The sequence below is a fragment of the Lactuca serriola genome, chromosome 6 (assembly GCF_051521515.1).
Source record: "Lactuca serriola cultivar US96UC23 chromosome 6, Lser_US96UC23_V15, whole genome shotgun sequence".
Classification (NCBI taxonomy): domain Eukaryota; kingdom Viridiplantae; phylum Streptophyta; class Magnoliopsida; order Asterales; family Asteraceae; genus Lactuca; species Lactuca serriola.
The window spans coordinates 458,979-479,376 of NC_136413.1; the positions used below are offsets into that span (position 1 = coordinate 458,979).

The following is a 20,398-nucleotide window of genomic DNA, read 5'->3' on the forward strand; positions in this document are numbered from 1 at the left end:
ATGATGATACTGATTTGGGACACTCTGATATATGATTTCTATTTTTGAGAAAAATGTTTTGTAAATGTTTGGTTTTGATTTTTGATTTGTCAGAAAACAACGATTACTCACGATTTAAAAATGAAAAATTTTATCATAATTTTGATGTTACATTTATAAGTAATAATAAAGTTCAATATTAAAAGTCTAATAAAAAAGAATCCATTATCAAAATTATTACTTTCAAATTCAAGCTCTCTAATTTAATAGAATAATACAACATTAGGATAATGAATTAAAAGGGTAATTTATTTTTCGATTTGTACACATTTTATCACTGAGTTTTTTTTGTGCACATTTACCCCCTTCAACTTGTAAAACTGTACACATTCCGTTCTTATGACCGACTATTCCATGTTAGCCGGTAAAAATGACATAATAGGGTAATATATTTCTTACTTTGTACACATTTAGTCCTTAATATTTGTATACACATTTAGTCCTTAATATTTTTTTGTTGCAAAATAAGTCATTTTTGTTTTTGTACTCATTCAGTACTTATTAATGATTTCTTTATGTTTTTCTAACGATCCTACGTGGGACAATCATTAATGAGGTGATTGAGACTTTTTATGCTTATGTCCATCGTGAGCTCTACTACTTGGTTGCTTAGGTCATGTGTTCTGAACATCATAACTTATTCATACGATCTTTATATTCATGTGTTTATATTTTAGTCTACTACAACTTTCATTTAGATTACTCCCGTTAAAAAGTAATATACTTTTACTTATGATCTTTATATCCATATGTTTTTTTATGAATGCATGTATGAATTTTTTTTTTATAAAATCGTAAATAAAAATGTATTACATTTAAATAGGAGTAATCTTAACGAAAGTTGTAGTAGACTCAAAAAACGAACACATTGATATAAAGATCGTTAAAATGTTATATTTTATGAAGAAGTTACGACATTTAGAACACAAGACCTAAGCCAAACAGAAGGCCTACGCAACCAAGCAGTTGAGGTCGCGATGGACATAAGCATCAACAGCCTCAAACACATCATCAATAATTGTCCCACGTAAGATGTCGTGAGAAAAACCTAAAGAAATAATTCATTAGTACTGAATAGTACAAAAACAAAAATGACTTATTTTAAAACAAAAAAATATTAATAAGTAAATATGTATTAAATATTAAAGATTAAATGTGTGCAAAATGAGAAATATATTACCCTATTAAGTCATTCTTTCTGACTAACCTGGAGTAGCCGGTCATAAGGACTGAATGCGTACAGTTTAACAAGTTGAAGTGGTAATGTGGACGAAAAAAAACTCAGTGATCAAATATATACAAATTAAAAAATATTTACCCTTTTAAGTCATTATATTGAGATATTAAAGAAATTAAAGAAATATTTGCCCAAAATCTAATAAAATAATAGTACATTATAGTTATCAAAATCAAACAAAAGTTTGATGAAGCAAAATTGTTTGGAGGTCAATTTTGGCCATCGCACTCCACAAGTGCCAACAACCATACCGCCATCTTCCCCTCTTCACTCAGTAGCATGGTTTCTTTGAAAAAACGGATATACATACAAAAATTATATATGTATAATATTATCTCAAGATATCACAAGAATATACATACTACTTTTTGTCTACTCCATCTCTTCGCTCTATATATACAGCACACCCATTTGTTCTCTCACACACTTCATAGCTCGTCGCCAAAGCCACTCACTCACATTTGACGAGTTTTAACAAATACTTACATACCGAGGTACTTAAATTTCTAATAATGTCTATTTTTATGTTATTTCAGGTGTTTTCGCGTGTTTTATGGTTCGAATTTGTCTCTTGAGTTGTTTAGTGCTTGATCCATCTTATATGATTTACTCGATATTTCCGAGACGTACATGATTTGATATGTTTTTTTTATATAGGAATCCATGATTTTCGGGTTGAGATTTTTCAATTAAGTTCGATTATCAGATCTGATTAGTGGCTGTAATAATAGTTGGTTTTTTTTTTTTTTTTTATTGAAATTCAAGCTTTCTATGGTAGTTCTTATCCAGAAGATCAGGACTATTTCACTATTTGCATTGATCGTTAGAGATATGATCAATTTTGTGTGGTCTGATTTTATGGTGTTGCCGAATCAGTGTGATTTAAGTTCTACTGATCCCCTTTGTTTGAACTTTGATCATCCTTATCGTTACAAAAGTTGGCTGATTTTGATTTGAGTTCAAAAATCTTCTAATTTTATCAATTACTGAAGGATCGTCATTTGAAATGTCGTTTCACGCTTTCTGTGTTTCCATTTCTCATTTCTGGTCTCAGTCTCATTTACCTTACTTACATACAGGTGACCACCATGGCGACTGGACAAATATTCTCTCGTACAACACAAGCATTGTTCTATAACTACAAACAATTACCAATTCAACGGATGCTTGATTTTGACTTCCTTTGTGGTATATCTAAACTTACCCTATAAACTTTTCTGTATTTCATATTCATACATCTTTAGCTTGCAACTAACATTACTTCAACTTTTTATCAATCTTGAAGGGAGAGAAACACCTTCAGTTGCTGGAATCATCAACCCTGGTGCTGAAGGATTCCAGAAACTATTCTTCGGGCAGGAGGAAATCGCTATTCCAGTGCATTCCACGTATGTTATATATATATATATATATATATATATATATATATATATATATATATATATATATATATATATGTTTATGTATTTCCGATTATAACAAGATAAACCTTATCTTTAATACTATAAATTTACATCCATGTTGCAGCATTGAAGCAGCTTGTGCTGCACATCCTACTGCTGATGTATTCATAAACTTTGCATCATTCAGAAGGTTAGTTCTAGTGTACTAGTTGTATCTTATTTCATTAGTGGTTATGAAGCTTTTATTTCTGATTTTGGTAATTAAATACTTTTATAAATTTATACAGTGCTGCTGCTTCTTCCAAACTTGCCCTCAAACAACCTACCATCAGAGTTGTGGCCATTATAGCTGAAGGTGTTCCTGAATCAGACACCAAGGAGTTGATCTCCTATGCAAGGTCAAACAACAAGGTACGAAATTATGATAATACCCTTTAACAACTTTAATCGTAGTTAACCAATGATGGTTGTTCTTGCAGGTTGTTATTGGTCCTGCAACTGTTGGTGGGATTCAAGCTGGAGCTTTCAAGATTGGTGACACCGCTGGAACAATTGATAACATTATTCAATGCAAATTGTATAGGCCTGGATGTGTTGGATTTGTCTCAAAATCTGTAAGTATTTTGACTTTAATTGACCATGTATTAGTAATTGTGAGAGATAAGATAATTGTTAAAATAAAATTTTAAATTACAGGGAGGGATGTCTAACGAGTTATACAACACAATTGCACGTGTGACAGATGGAATCTATGAAGGCATTGCTATTGGAGGAGATGTTTTTCCTGGTTCCACCCTTTCTGATCATGTTTTGAGATTCAACAACATTCCACAGGTATATATAGAATTATAAATCTCTCATCTCTCTATTTATTTAATTATTTTTGACATTTTTTTATATATTTTTCAGATAAAAATGATTGTTGTGCTTGGGGAACTCGGTGGAAGAGATGAATATTCATTAGTTGAAGCACTTAAATCAGGAAAAATCAATAAACCAGTATGCGCTTGGGTCAGTGGAACTTGTGCACGTCTCTTCAAATCAGAAGTTCAATTTGGTCATGCAGTAAGTTTATTATCTTACTTTCTTAAATGCTAAATTATGCAAGAAATAGCAACCTTTCACCAATATAGACAATGGTACTTTACTTTTTAGTTACCCTTAATATCAATATATACATATCTTTATCCTGTCCATAATAGCAACATACTTGCATTTTCTTTACCAATAATGGGAATATGTAATGTAACAAATAAATAGCAAAAAGTATGTTGCTATTATAATTTATAGGTAAAATAAAGTACACTGCTATTATCGATAAAGAATTCAAGTGTGTTGCTATTGTGGGTAAGAAAGAAAGTACATTACATTTGCTATTTTCTCTTTCTTTAATTTGGAAGGGTAATTTCGTAATTCTGTTGATCATGTTTAATCTTTTACGCTTACCCATTCATTAATCAGGGAGCCAAAAGTGGTGGTGAAATGGAGTCTGCACAAGCTAAAAATGAAGCACTCAAAGATGCCGGAGCAGTTGTCCCCACTTCATTTGAATCATTTGAAGCTTCAATCAAGGAAACATACGAGAAATTGGTAAAAATCCTAATCCTAATCTTTTTTATATTCCCATTTTGCCCTTCACGAACTCAAAAAATTTCGTTGTTTTATTAGGCTGGGGAGGGAAAGATTACCCCTGTTAAGGAAGTCACTCCTCCACAAATCCCTGAAGATCTTAACTCAGCAATTAAAAGCGGGAAAGTACGAGCACCTACTCATATCATTTCAACCATTTCTGACGATAGAGGTACAATTTTTTTTTAAATAAAAAATAAATTAAGGGTATAATTCATTTATGAATATTTTATAGAGATTAATTATTTTTTAATTTCAATTTTCAGGTGAGGAGCCATGTTATGCAGGGGTACCAATGTCCACAATTGTTGAAAAGGGAATGGGTATTGGTGATGTTATTTCTCTGTTGTGGTTCAAACGTAGTCTTCCACGCTACTGCACACATTTCATCGAGGTATGTTTATTAAATTTTCAAAAAACCCCCTCGCATTTCTAGAGGTTTGTCACTAATGGACAATTTTCTCAGATTTGCGTGATGTTGTGTGCTGATCACGGTCCGTGTGTCTCTGGTGCTCACAACACAATAGTAACCGCAAGGGCAGGAAAAGATTTAGTATCAAGCCTTGTTTCAGGTAAACTTAATGAATATTATGAAATTTGTTTTTTAGGATGTAGGGGTAAAATGGTCATTTTAGAAAAACACATCTTATTATATTTTACAAAACTTTGAGAACAGGTTTGCTAACAATCGGTCCACGTTTTGGTGGTGCGGTTGATGATGCTGCTCGTTACTTCAAGGACGCTTATGACAGGGTGAGTTTAGTTAACTATGGTCAAAGTCAACCGTGTTTGACCTCAAAGGATCCTTAATCTTTTTTTTTTTTGACAGAAACTTACACCATATGAGTTTGTTGAGAGCATGAAAAAGAAGGGTATTCGTGTACCAGGAATCGGGCACAGGTTTTTTTTTCTTCTTTTACTTTTTAATTAAATTATTTGTGAATGAAAAGTAATTGACATGTTTGGATTGTTTTTTGTGGTTAAAAAGGATAAAGCGAGGTGATAATAGGGATAAAAGAGTGGAATTGCTACAACTATTTGCACGAACGCATTTTCCATCAACAAAATACATGGAATATGCAGTTGAAGTTGAGACTTACACTCTTTCAAAAGCAAACAATTTAGTGATGAATGTTGATGGGGCCATTGGTACCCTTTTCTTGGATCTTCTTGCTGGAAGTGGAATGTTCACAAAACAAGAAATTGATGAAATTGTGAATATTGGTTACCTTAATGGCCTCTTTGTATTGGCCCGTTCAATCGGTCTCATTGGGTAAGTTTGTTATATATATATATATATATATATATATATATATATATATATATATATATATATATATATAATCTCTCTTCAATGACTAAAATACCCTTTGACTACATGTAGGCATACGTTTGACCAAAAGAGGTTGAAGCAACCGCTATATAGGCACCCATGGGAGGATGTTCTTTACACCAAGTGATTTGTGTTTGTCATCATTTAGGAAGTGCGCACTTTACTTTGTTCATCAAAAGTGTTTTTTTTTTAATTCAAGTTATGTATGTTATTTGTTGTAATGACCTTTCCTTATGTGCATTGTTTGTTTGTATTTGTCAATGGAAGTTATAGAGAGAATTCTCTATTTATATTCATTAACAAGAGTTCAAAAATTGGCAAGTTATTTTCCCATCTGGATACTCTTGCATATTTGTTATGACCAAATCCTAAAAGATATTGAACGTGATATCGACAAAAATGACCATATCAAAGATTAAAATTATAGGATTTGAGCTCTTTTCCCCCTCTTTACTCATATGTCTGGAACATAGCATTCCGGATTGCGGACAATATATAAAGTGGGTATACATTTCATTTGCACCAATCCCTCCTCAAGTATTTTATTTTGGCCCTTACCTTGAATTTTTTGGATTCATCGGGTTTTATTTGAAATTGCAACATCTAATGCTCTTAGATCGTAATGTACTTCTGTCATTGATAAGTTGAGTTTTGACGATGTTATTCTGCATTTATTTGGATTTGGCACCCATAATGACCCACATAAATTTTTTTTAACATTAAAGTAACATTTTTTTTATTTGTATGCTTGATATATTACATTTTATTTATCAAACAAGTTACTATTAAGCTGTGTTTAAAATAGGACATTTTGGAGAATCGATTCAGATTTGTCTTCTTCGGATTATGAACAAGTTCATTGGATTCCATAATAGTATGTAACACCTCATCTTTTTGTCATTGAGACTAGCATGCAATATGGGACATTATTTTCGATAATGTCACGAAATGCCGTTGTGTGGTCCATTCATATAACACATTTGGAACTATGTCCAAAATGGGGTTTACGAAGATCATCAAAACCATGGAGAAACCCATTTCTAAATTGACGGTAAACAATTACATGTTCTAGATATTTTCACAAATGAATTGATGAATAAAACCTTTTTTTGTTTGTACCATTATTGTGTGAAATCCTATTTTGTTTTTGAGTGATCTTAATAAAGTGTTCTCAGCCTAAGACGTTTCTTCCTAGAAGATCTAGATTATTTTTCTTGATATTTCCTTAATATTCAGCCACTTAAATAATTTCCAAAGCATACTTGTTCTTATGGCTACACTGGTCAAACAAGTATTTCTCTCAGATTTTCGGACTTATGTCAAGTTTCAGAAGTTGGTTGAAGCTTAAGCCAACCTTGCAGCTTACTTAAAAGAAGCATTTCACTATTTATTAACTAGTAGATGATTGTAATTCAACAGGATACCACACAAGAACTTTAGAGTCTCTCTTGACTCAGAAGGAAGAGATCGTTGCCCGGGATCCATCCGATTTCATGTCAATTTTATTTGACATCATTGAATCCCATAAAATATACTTTGATTTATTTATTTTTCTTTGGCACACACTTGCACATAAATCTTTATGTTTGGTTCTAATTCTGAATGATTACTTTTAATTCAGAGAACAGGTCTTCATGGATTGGGTGTTAATTATGAATGCATTGAACTGAAACGACGGATTTATTGGGGATAAGGATTCAAATCAGGCGTGTCATTTTCAAATCTCTGGCATTACGCATGTCAGTTACAAGGGTCTGACACATGATAAACTGTCACACTATCCCAAGCTACTCTTACAGGATAATGGAATGTCAATCGGTGGTTTTCTCTCACCACTCATCACATGACGTATATAAGGGTTTTTGACAGTTTGTTTTCTCTCACCACTCACACAAATTTCAAAGCAAAAACCCTTTTCTCTCTACTATTCACCTTCTTCCTCGAAGCTTCAATGGCATGATCATCTGAAACCACTTCATTCACTGATCAATAAACATCTGTTGTCATGTTGAACATCAAGCCAATTCAAAATCTAGTTCTTGATCTTGACTCCACTCGCTACCATGAAGCGCTAAAGACGATGATTGAATGTTTAAGGTTTTCGCCAGTGGATCAAGCATTAACCATGGCAGAATCGGTTCCTCTGGTCCATCTTTCTAAGGCATATTCTTTTGCCACCTACATGCAAGCTGATGGAATCATTACCTTTGAGGTTGCCACTAACAGGACCTCAATCAACAAAACTAGTTTTTGCAGAATTCTAGGGCTTGTTTCATATGAAGGACTCGTCGATACAAAATCAATCTCCACTGTTGCACTCATCGAGATGTTTCACCAGATGGGATATATTGGAGACATATCTCTTTTTTCTAAGTTTAGGAAGCCTTTTCTTCCTCCCATGTGGAATGGGCTCGCTACTCTTCTATTCAAGAGTTTTTCTGAACTAGTTTATGGATCTGATAGAATAAGTAAGCTATTCTACACCATTATCTATACTCTCTACCACGACGTCAGTCTTGATTATGGTTCAATTTTGTGGACTCAACTTATTTAGAGTACTTCTTCTACTACTCGCAATATGGAGATCTCGTGCGCTCGATTTTGATCCATAACAGTCAAACCTGCCTTGACTCATTACAAGGTTCCCCTGGTGCCTGATTCAATCGTAGCTGCAATTCCGATTCTTCAGACTTCGACTTTTATGATGTCTGAACCAACCAGTTTCGCTTTTGTGGGTTCTATTCCAGAAGCAATGTTGGGAAAAGTCCATTCTGATAATGCGATTGTGAATGAGTATCGCAAGCAACCTACATCCGGTATTCACCCCATGTCAGATGAACTTTGGAAGGCAATAGAGGAAACAAACAAACCGAAGAGGGGAGGAAAGAGAAAAGCGAAAGCTGCCCCTTCCGAAGAGGTGAAAACTCCGAAGAAGGTTAAAAAGCAAGCAAGAAAACCGAGATCACCATCTCCAGTTGTTCAAGAGGCTTTGGAATCCAAAACTCGTATTGATATTTAGGATGATGCTACTGTTCAGAACGAGGTAGAAGGCACAACGGCTACTTCAGAAACAACTCTAACTGAACCAATTCCAAAGGTATCTATTCCACCTACTTCTTCTACTCCCTTTTCTGATTTCTTATAGATGAACACTCCTCCATCCTCTCTGATAACCACTACAATTTTTATCTCCATTACTCCAGTACCACTGAAGATTTCTGTGGGTGTTTCTCTTCCACATATCTCTATTCCTTTTTCTACACCTATCTTTACTGATTCCACTGTTCCTCCTACTTCTACAGTTACAAGTACACTAGAAGTCATTGTCACCTCCGTTTCAGAGGAGGTACATACTCCCGGTATTCATGTCAACGTATCTGATACGGGGGCAGATGCCAACATTGGGGTAACAAGGGAACCATCCACATCTACAACTTCTCCCACCTTTGATTCTGATCCTGATATTCTTTTTGGGGATGATCAAAAAAACTTCACAAACTTTGTTTTCAGCCCTTTCACCATCAACCAAACTAGTGACGATGATGAAGCCCTAAAGACAAAAGGGCAATTTAAATAGCTTAATGAGAAGTTGGATTCTCTGTTAGAGTCTTCCAAATCCTCTTCTGACTATTAGTATTTAAACCTTGTATTTTGAAAAAGTTTTTAAATACACCTTATATATTATTGAAAGTTAATTACTATATGTATAAGACAAAGTCAGTAGAATCGTGTTGAATCATAAAAAGTGACCCTCTTGAACTTCAACTACCGCAACCGTCAAGCCCCCGCAGTCAAGCTTCTTCATCAGCAACCGCAACCGCAGTCTCTATCTACCGTAGTCTCTTTACTAGATTACTTACTTGTATTTTATTAATACTCTCTATTGTCCAATATGCCTTGCATGGCTACTCTTAGAGATGTAATCTAGTGTACTTCATGAGTCTCTATAAATAGAGCTCATTCTCTTGTATCCAAAAACTTACGCATCTAATTCTGAATTGCAATCTATGAAGTTATCTTTTCTATCTCTCTTACTCACTCTTATTATTCTCACATAATAACAATCTCTCTTCGGAGAAAGTCTTTTGAGACTTAATCACTAAGTTTGATCTCACTTATTAACTTGGTTTGAATGCATTCCTCGTTATGAATTAGCTTAAGTGTATACTTGATATAACAATTGTTGTCGTTTCCATTTCTTTACTTTTCCATAACTAATTCTCTAACCATCTAACTCTAAATTTTATTGTTGAGCTTTTAGATCATTCGAGATTAACTATTCCGCAATATACTTGTTCTAACGTTTGTTCAAGTGTGTCTCAATGTTTTTCTCTCAACAATTGGTATCAGAGCCATAGTGGTTGCTTTTTGAAAATCGGAACTTTGATTTTTCAAAGAGCCTTCTATACCATTGAAGCTCATTTTTTAAACAAAAAAAAACTTTAAAAATATGGCACAATCGTTATCTTTGAATGTTTCCAACAGTGTTGGTGGTTTTAATCGAGCCCCAATACTGGTTGCAAATGAATATCATCAATGGTCACAATGAATGGAAAGATACTTAAGGAGACTTGGTAGAGATGTATGGCGATCCGTAGAAGAAGGACCAAATGTCCCTGTCCTTACACCGGTCCAAACTGACGGAGCCACAACAAGACTAGGAGGAGGTCAACCAGCTATGAACCGTCACACCAAGGATGATCTCGATAAAATGGAAAATGATGTTGTTGCTTTTTATGAAATCTCCTGTGGAGTTGCTCCTGACAACTTCAATATTATCATAAATTGCAAATCAGAAAAAGAGATCTGAGATGTTCTCGAGAATCTATACGAAGGCTCAGAACAAGCACAAGACAAGAAGCTTACAACTGCACTCAATGAGTTCAACAACTTCAAAGCTCATACGGGCGAAAGTTTGGAAGACTCCTTCAAAAGGTTCAACCTGATTGTCACTAAGTTATCCAATGCGGGCACCATCCGCAGTAACCATGAAACAAATCTTCAGTTTCTTAATGGCTTGGGAAGACATTGGACTACTGCTAAGATGATAGTTCAAGGTGATAGAAAGATTCATTCCTTGTAACTCTATAAACTCTATGGGGAACTGTAAGCACATGAATAAACCGTACTCAAAGACTGTGCTGACTTCGGAGGACCTCTTGCTCTCATAACACAAACTCCACATAATCAATCTTACTCTCCCTTGTATAACACTTCACCCCAGTCATACGAAGCTGATTCAGAGTACGATGATGAAGAAGAATTTCAAAAGGCAATTGCTCTAGTTAGTAAACAATTCAACTGACTACCACCTCACTCTTTTCGCAAAAATCAACAATTTAACAAACCACCCTTCAATCGTAACTTCAACCCACAAAACAATCACTCTCATTATCCTAAAAGTTCTCATCCACCACCTCAACCTCACAATTCTTAAACAAAGGAAGCACCGCAGCCTAATCAAACCACTGACTCCGATACTCCCTCAGAAGACAAGACTAATGTTGTAGTTTGACACAAATGAAACAAAGAGAATCACTTTGCAAGAGATTGTAAGGCCAATGTAGTTAAAGATAGAGAATTCTACCTTAGAATGGCTCAATAGTTGGAAGAAAAGGAGAAAGCAAGGGCATACGTAGCCCATGTCAAAAGAGACCATCAAGTTTGGTCATCCGGAGACGAAGATGAAGCCATCAGTAGTGTCAAAGAAAAAGGGAAGATCTGCATGTTGACGACTGCGGATGATGATGGGTCTACAAAGATAGACAAAAACTACTGCTATATGGCAAAGGATGGAAGTCTAAGCATCGTCGAACAGGTAAAACTCATGATCCAAACTCTAAACTATAGCGTTCATGATTGTCAACCTTACATAGAGAATCTTAATGACACATGTGCTGCCGTCCTTACAGACTATAACAAAGCCTTAGATGAGAAGAACATTGCGTCCCAGGAGATGTTCCATGTGAGAGGACGACTGGATAACAAAAGACTCAAAATGGCTATGTTAGAAAGAGATTTAGAGTTAGAAAAAGATGCAAGAATGTTGAGTGAAACCCAATTAGAGATAACATTGAACCAGAGAGATTTAGCTCAAAGTGAAATTGTACGCTTAAATCTCATAATCGAAAAATTGTTTAATGAAAGTGAAGCTATTGAAAATTTAGTAAATAATGGAATCGTGGACAACACATACAATTGGGGTTGGTCAAATGGATATCCTACCGCAATGGATTCATCACCCCGATTCAACAAAGATAAACTGTATGTCCCTCCAGACCGAGAATTTCATTTCCCAGTCAATGACAAGACCTTTCCCGAAGATATCAAAACTCACTTCGGTAGACTGCATAATCTAAGCAACAATTGTGTCATTGAGGAAATTATGCCTGAGGTTTCGGGTCACACATGTGATCAAATTCCTATCTATGGCACTACCTTCCCAAACTCTCAAAACTCATCCATAGTTAATGAAGAAATTGTTATTGAGGACACTAAAGTCTCGAAAGACTTTCCATCCCTGTCCTCAGACCGCAGTGTCCCTCACTATAGTCAAAAGTCCCACAAAAGCCCCAATGAAGTACCAAATAAGACTTACTCTGTGGTAGTCAAGTCATCCCTACCGCAGTCTTCAAACAAAAGTTATGCCACTCTTCAAACGATTCATCATGAATTACCTATAGAAAACTTTGAAGTGGGTCAATTTTCTCAAATCCCAGAATCTTCAAGTTCTGATGACTCAAGCCCACGTTTTCACAAAATTTCAAAGGGTTCTAGGAAACCGCAGTTGAATAACAGAGACTACGGTTCACCAAAATCCTTAGGTAAAAAGGCTTTCAAAGAAGAAATTCGCTCCCGAGGCACAAATAGACAAATGTTTTCGAAAAACAAAAAGCATGTCAGATTTCAAAAATCCAAAAGTCCAGAAAAATTTGTTTTCTCTCACTATTTTTCTCAAAACTCTACCATCAAGAAAACATCGAAAAAGGAATGTACAGTTTCAACAGTCATTCCTAATTCATTTGACACAACTTAAAAGAGTGTAAAGTCTTTTCGAAATCGTGTTTTTCAAATCTATTCCTCAGATGATCCGAAATGGAAAGGTATTTTACCCACTCCAACACATTTAAAGTCACATCAAGATTTTAACAAGTGGAAGGGTATTCTGCCAAATTCAACAAAAAGGACACAAAGATCTACACGTGCTAAACCTTTTTCAAAACAAACTTTTCAGAAAACGAACAACACTCATGTCAGATCTTTTCAACCTCGGACTAGTCAAAAGCCAAACAACTCATCCTTTAGACTGCTGACCAAACGTGGTGTCAGAACAAAAGACAAAATCTCAAAACTGTGAATGTCAGTGTAGTTTCCAAAATCAGAAACCTCGTAACTTTGCAAATACACACAGCACTCCATAACTACACAAACACCCAGGACTAGGTTTAAAAGTTGACACGAAACCAGTCCCTGAAACCTCGGTCCATGCATCACTCAGAAACTCATCTGTTGTTCCAGGCTCCAAAATAGTTTGGATACCAAAACTAACCGTGTAATTCTCAGGCTTTGTGCAAGGAGGAACAAGAAGATGAATGGTTAATTGATAGTGCTTGCTCCTTGCACATGACCGGAAGGTTAGAATACCTTCGGGATTTCAGGCCAATTTGCAACGATGGAAATGTTACATTCGGCAACAATGCGAATGGAATCATTCGAGGTTACGGTGTACTCACTTCGGGGAACTTCTCAATTCAAAAGGTTGCTTATTTAGAAATCCTTAAACACAATCTCATCAGTGTTGGCCAACTATGTAAGGCAGGCCATCGAGTTGAATTTGATGATCAATTATGTTATGTAATGACAAGTGATAGGAGCACCTGTTTGATCAAGTCTCGATCTGAAGGTACCATGTATCCTCTTGATGTCTCTCTGATCATTGGCAAACCACATTTGTGTTTCCTTTTCCAAAGCTTTATCCGAATTCAGCTGGCTGTGGCACCGCAAGCTCGCTCATCTCAACTTCAGATACATCAACACTTTGGTCACTGGAGAGTTGGTCAGAGGACTCCCTATTCTCAAGTTCAGCAATGACACTCTCTGTCCTGCATGTGATTGTGGTAAGCATTCCAAGGCAAGTCATCCCATGGTGATTGACTCTTCAATATCTGAACCACTTGAGCTTCTACACATTGATCTCTGCGGTCCATCAACCGTAGCCAGTCTCCGTCACAAAAAGTACATACTGGTTATAGTAGATGACTTCACTCATTTCACAAGGGTTTTCTTCTTCAGACTCATATCCGAAACACCGCAAATTCTCATCAACTTCATCAAAGAAATAGAACTTCAGATCAAGCTACCAATAAGACGCATTCGCAGTGATAATGGAACCGAATTCACTAATCATCCTCTCAACAGCTTCTTGGTGTCTAAAGGTATCACTCACAACTTTTCAGCTCCTTATACACCACAACAAAATGGAGTAGTAGAGAGAAGGATCCGTACACTAATAGAAGCAGCCAGATCCATGCTCAACTTCCAACACCTTCGTTTTTACTTCTGGGCTGAAGCAGTAGGAACCGCATGCTTTGTACAAAACCAAAGCATAGTGTGCAAACGTCTCAATAAAACACCATATAAGGGCCTTAACAACCGCAAATCAAATGTTCGTTTCTTTCATATCTTTGGGTGTAGATGTTTTGTGATCAACAACAGAGATCAGCTTAACAAATTTGCAACAAAGTCTGACAAAGGCATCTTTCTTGGCTACTCAACGAACAAGGTTGCTTATCGGGTTCTCATTAGACGTACAAGGCTAATCATTGAAAGCTTTGATGTGAAATTTGATGATTCTCACATCCGCAACGCCCCTCCATCCACTGAAACCACCGCAATCATGGAAAGCAATATTCATGCTTCTTTAGGTCCTTTAAATCTAGTTGAAGTCAATTATGACAATCTTTTCGACCCTGTTGAAACGGAGAAACTATCCGAAGTTCTTGTGCCTCCAGCTGCTCAACAACAACATGTTGATGTTTCTGGTCCATATCTACTCGATGTAGCATCTCTCAATACTTTCACCTCTCCGGTTGAGGGGAAAAGCTCTACTCCGGATCAAGCAACAACCATCGAGGTTCCAATACTTGATGATGTTCAAGTTCCTATCCACAGCAAATCATTACCATCAAACGTATCTTCGGATTTAGATGATGAACTCATAGAGAACATTGACACTAGAACCGATTCAAGGATTATCTTTCTCCCATACGCAGACCAGGGGGAGCCTTCTTAGGTTCCAGAGGACCTCCCATCAGCAATCCAGGGGGAACCTCTCCAAACTGCTCAAGAAAATTCCATACTCGTTCCAATAAGCCAAGATGATTCCGCAGGATGTTCTCAAATCCAGGGGGAACTGCCATCTCTAACCGCAGAAACTTCTGATATTGAAGACATTCCCTCTACCGTAACTGTTGATCATCTTCAACCCTGTCTACATGTATATACAAAGGACCACCCACCAGGTCAAATCATTGGCAACCTATCCGCAGGTATTCAGACTCGATCTGCCAAGGACTTATGTGATCACTGTCACTACACAACATTTATGTCCGCAGTCGAGCCATGATCGATCAAAGAAGCATTATTGGAACCTGATTGGATTTCTGCAATGCAAGAAGAACTGGAAGAATTCAAAAGGAATAGGGTGTGGCAACTCGTTCCCATACCGCAAGGCCACATTATTGTGGGTTCAAGATGGGTGTTGAAGAACAAGTTAGATGAATATGGTGCGGTCATCAGAAATAAGGCAAGACTAGTTACAAAGGGGTATAGTCAACTTGAAGGTGTTGACTATGATGAAACATATGCTCCGGTGGCACGAATGGAAGCCATCCGAATCTTCTTAGCATATGTAGCCCATAAAAACATCAAGGTACACCAAATGCACGTTAAGAGTGCTTTTCTCAGTGGGGGAATTAAAAGAAGAGGTTTATCTTCAGCAACCTCCCGGCTTTGAAAGTATTGAATTCCCTGACTACTGCTAAAAGCTTGAAAAGGCAGTCTACGGTCTGAAACAAGCCCCAAGAGCTTGGGATGAGACCCTTTCTGAATTTCTAGTCTCTTCAGGTTACAAAAGAGGAGTGATTGATCCCACTTTATTTAGAAAAGAAAATGGTGACCACCTTATGCTTGTACAAATATACGTGGATGATATCATCTTCGGATCGACTTATCAAGGAATGGTGGATGAATTTGCCAAGCTCATGACCAACAAATTCCAAATGAGCACTTATTAGATTATGTTGCATGCCTTCTACATAAGCTACCTTCCAAATGGAGAATTCTCCATTTGAGATCATCCTATAACCTTTTATTTCTCTGGTAGAGTTGTTTCCAAACATTACTCTACCACCATCCTTTGATGATTTGAATTCTCTTAGTTCTTATCTCCTTCCTGTCACGTGACGAGAGAAGCACTATCGATATACCATTCAGAATCATACTGTTCGTCATGCTTTACCTACAAGAATTAGAGAGATTTAGGTACCCAAACCATCTTGGTTCCTTGTGAGGATTTCTTAAAAATAGGAAAAATCTTAGTTTTGTCAACCCAAAAAGATTTTCTTTTCAAAACATGGTTCTTCCCCTTTTCGATTTTGAAAACTTCCACTTTGTGATCGCAAATATTTATTTCAATAGGAATTGTTTTTCGTTGAATAAATTCTTTGTGTTTCTAAGCCATATTTTTCGCAAAAGCCTTTTCCTCCTTTTTCAAATTTGCTTCGTATTCCTTGAGAGAAATCTTTGGTTCCGAAACAACTTTACTTTTGCCCTGTTTTGACAGGTTTTGGGGAGAACAATTTGATTTTGGTTTTTCAAATGGTTTTGAAACATGTGTTTTTGAAACGTGTGGTGTTGATTTTTGAAGTTTTGAAAAGGATTTTGGTTGTGGTTTTGGAATGGGAGAAGAATTCGTATTTTTATTTGAAACTCTTTCTGAATTAACAGAATTTTGATTTGAATTCTTATTTTTCCAAAAACGTTTTCTTTCTTTCAGAGTCTTCCTATATCTAGCATTCTTTTGCCTTTTGTTTTCAATTAATTCAACAGCAGATTTGTGAATGTTAGACTTTGGTTTTTCTTTTTGGATTGGTGTATCAGTTTGTTCTGAAGAGGTTTCACTCGGAAAATCTTTAGTGCCACTAGGACCGGACTTAATGTAACAATGGTTAACACGATTCAATGGTTTTAAAACATATTTTCCCTTTGTTTTCCATGAGGTCATTTCGGGAAGACCTTTAGTTTCATCTACATTGTCGATTGATCCTGACCAGAAGAATTCGTCTCAACCTTTTGCATTATCACTATCAACCAGAGACGTTAGTTCTGAAGTAAGATTTTTGTTCAGTCTGGTTTTTACAAAAACTTGGTTCGGAACAGTTTGTACTTTTAGAAAAACTATTTCTTTTTCATTTAAAACACTTGAACCTTTATTTTTTACAATGCGAACGAATTCGATTTAATTTTCAGAAATCAAATTTTTCTTTGGTTCAACATCATTTTGTACAAACTCCGAGCAATCAACTTCATCCTCTACGTAAATCTCACTCATTTCGCTTTCATCGAATTCAGAAGTATTCTCAGAATTAAGAGTATTTTATGAATTCAACTTCTTGCATAACAAGTCATATTTCTGCATCGAAGTCAATTTGATTTCTTCCTTATCTTTTCAATTAAAATTTCTTTCAACATATTTTTGTGTTCTTTGGACTTAATGTACTCTTTTATTTTCTCAAGTCCAACACGATAAGAATCAAAAACATCATCAGAAGAAACAGTGGATTCGCACTTATAACAATATGCAGCTATTTCATCCTCTTTCAACTCAATAATGGGCAAAATTATTTTGTGCAATCCTTTTCCTATTTCACAATCAAGATGCAATTGAGTAATATTGAAATACAAATGCTTAGCTATCAAACAAAAAATATTCCTTTCTTTCAAAAGTGCACAACTATCTCTCTGAAGATAAATAACATCATCATGTGACCTAGTAAGCCCTAATTCCAAGGCCTCTATTCTCAATCTCTTCTATTCACTTTTAAATGTTGCTCTGTTAACTTGATCAGTCAAATTAGAATTACTTAGACGAGTTTGTTTTAAACTATCACTGAAATTAGAGACATTATATTTTAAATCGTCTAGTTCATAATCATAACGAGAAACAGGAATGTTAAGATATATGGGTATAGAATGTACCTCATCAACCACCTTCTCGTATCCTTTTACTTTCTCTGAAACTGTCTTCACAGTAAAGCAACTTTTAGAAGCTTGATCACCATCAGTAGCATACCCTCTTCGTTCCGAACCTCCGTTCTGAACCATTAAGCATTTTCCTTCATACTCCTGCAACTCTGACTTTGCCATAAAGCACCTGCCACGTGTGTGTTTTCTGACCTCATCATCTTCAGAGTCTGTTGACCACACTTCAACTCTTCCATTTTCATCACTTCCTTCCTGAACGATCAATGACAGCTTTGCATTTGATGCACTCCTTTTTCTTAGTTCCTCTATCTTCTAAAGATAGTAGGCTTCATCCTTCTCAGTTTCTTTCTTTTCATTCATCCTCCTAATAATGCATTCCTTGGCAAAGTGATTCTTGCCATGACAGTAGTTGCAATCATAGCCTGAATCACCCAACAACTTCTTATCTTTCTTCTCTCCATTGTTTCCTAAGTTCTTGAAAAACTCATCCCTTGGATTTTCTGAACTTGAGTTACCTTTTCTGAACTTGTTTTTGTTACACGAGAAATTCTTTTTATAGAACTTCTTGGGATTGGACACCAAAAGAGCTTTGTCTTCTTTTGAGATTTCGCTTTCCGAAAGATCTGATTCAGAATCTTCCTCTGCTGCTTTCTTAACTTTCGCTACCAAAGCCAATGAACCAAGACTAGAAACAATCTTCACATCCTTCGTATCTTCGTCTTCATGGGATCTTAGAATTCCCACAAGCTTGGCCAATGAGTAGTTTTTGAACAGTTCGTGTGCCTTCACAGTAGACACAACAACTTTCCAATCAGATCTCAATCCATTCATGAACATTAATTTCTATTCAATGACTTCACGCTTGAGATTGTGTTTGAGCATTCTGCTCAACAGATGATTAGATCGATTAAACATTTGATCTACCTTCTCATCTGATTTCTGTATAAAGGCTCCAAACTCTGACAATAGCAGTTTTCGCACGAAGTGCTCCAAATCAATGTCACTTGAATAAAGCTACTTCAATCTATCCTAAATTTCTTTTGCAGTACTATAAGCGCTCACAAGACGAAACGTATCTATAGGTAGAGCAAATCGGATAATTCTCATAGCTCTTATGTTGCTCATAAGCTTGTTCTTCTCATCGGTAGCAACATCTTTATGTTCAAGAGGAGTGTATTATACTCAGCCAAATTTTTGATTGGCTCTCTTGTACCGGAATACGTGAATGTTTCATGCGTCATTGAATGCCATATAGGAGCACCATGTTCTTCTATTCCAAGAACGTAATCTTCAAAGTGCAAAGCCCACACTTCATAGTCTTGAGAAAAGAGTATAGGGATCCTTTTCGTGGATCCAAATACTACTGGAATGATTGAACGAAAGAGTATGAGGATCTTTGTTATTCATAATGTCAAGAATTCACTTAAACAGATATAGAATCAAATGTGTAAAACCTTGAATCGAGTTCAGGGGAAAAACTTGCGATATGGATCTAGAGTCTACAGCTGATAAGAGTGATTAAGACTACAAGAACAAATCTAAGTATTACGTAAAACCCTAGAAAAAATCGACAGAAGAGTAGTGATAATTACACTATCTCCTGATCTGATACCAATTGTGGGAACAATAATTATGATCGATAGATTCTATATTAAATAATGAGAATTGAATGACAAGAACAAAGATCAAAACAGTGTTGAATGCTTTGATTGAATAGCTCTAGAAGAGTTCAAGAAAGAACTTCCCTTTGAATTCATAACTGAGATACTCCTTGTGCCTATCAGAACAAAGTATCTTGATTTTCTTGCCCAACTGGTTCTCTACTTTTCTTTGCATCTTCTTGAATACTTCAAATGTCTCAAACTTGTGTTTAATCAGATAAACATATCCATATCTATTGAAATCATCAATAAATATGACAAAGTATCTTTCACCATGTCTAGTGATGTGTCTGAACGGACCTCATACATCCGAGTGAATGATGTCCAAAAGATTTGTGCCTCTCTTAAAGTTGCCTATGAAAGGAGACTTTGTCATCTTCCCAAGTCAACAAGACTCGCAATCTCCATTCAAATCAATGTTCAATGATTCCAAGATTCCATTCAACTGGAGCTTGGTGATTCTCTTCTTGTTTATATGGCCAAGATGGTAAGGCCATAGACATGATTGATCTAAAGTAGATTAACTAACGTTTAAGATTAAGTTATTGTTTCTCTTACACCTATCACATATTCATATATATTTCATTGCAAGGATTTGCTATAAAATAAGAGTATTATATTTGTAAGCCAAAATACTAGCATTGGCATTTCAAATCCAAAAGTAAAACCATCACCCCATAATGCATAAAATGAAATGATGTTTCTTTCCATGTAAGGTGATTAGCAATAATCTGACAAACTAATTGATAAACTAGGTGAGAATGAAAGCTCATAATCTCCAATATTGGTAACAGCTACCATTCTCTTATTCCCCATGATTAAATCGATCTCT

At 35.8% G+C, this 20,398-nt stretch overlaps 1 protein-coding gene across 1 annotated transcript; it reads left to right on the forward strand.

Annotated features, from left to right (window-relative positions):
- Positions 1 to 1,508: 1,508 nt before the first annotated feature.
- On the forward strand, positions 1,509 to 5,966 carry LOC145057346 (ATP-citrate synthase beta chain protein 2-like). The gene is made up of 16 exons (XM_079005160.1): positions 1,509 to 1,770; positions 2,356 to 2,464; positions 2,562 to 2,664; positions 2,804 to 2,869; positions 2,967 to 3,090; positions 3,159 to 3,293; positions 3,376 to 3,513; positions 3,589 to 3,744; positions 4,141 to 4,269; positions 4,348 to 4,480; positions 4,575 to 4,702; positions 4,775 to 4,880; positions 4,985 to 5,061; positions 5,138 to 5,208; positions 5,297 to 5,581; positions 5,693 to 5,966. Exons 2-16 carry the CDS (start codon positions 2,365 to 2,367, stop codon positions 5,766 to 5,768), a joined length of 1,827 nt encoding a protein of 608 aa, XP_078861286.1. The 5' UTR covers positions 1,509 to 1,770; positions 2,356 to 2,364; the 3' UTR covers positions 5,769 to 5,966.
- Positions 5,967 to 20,398: the final 14,432 nt, after the last annotated feature.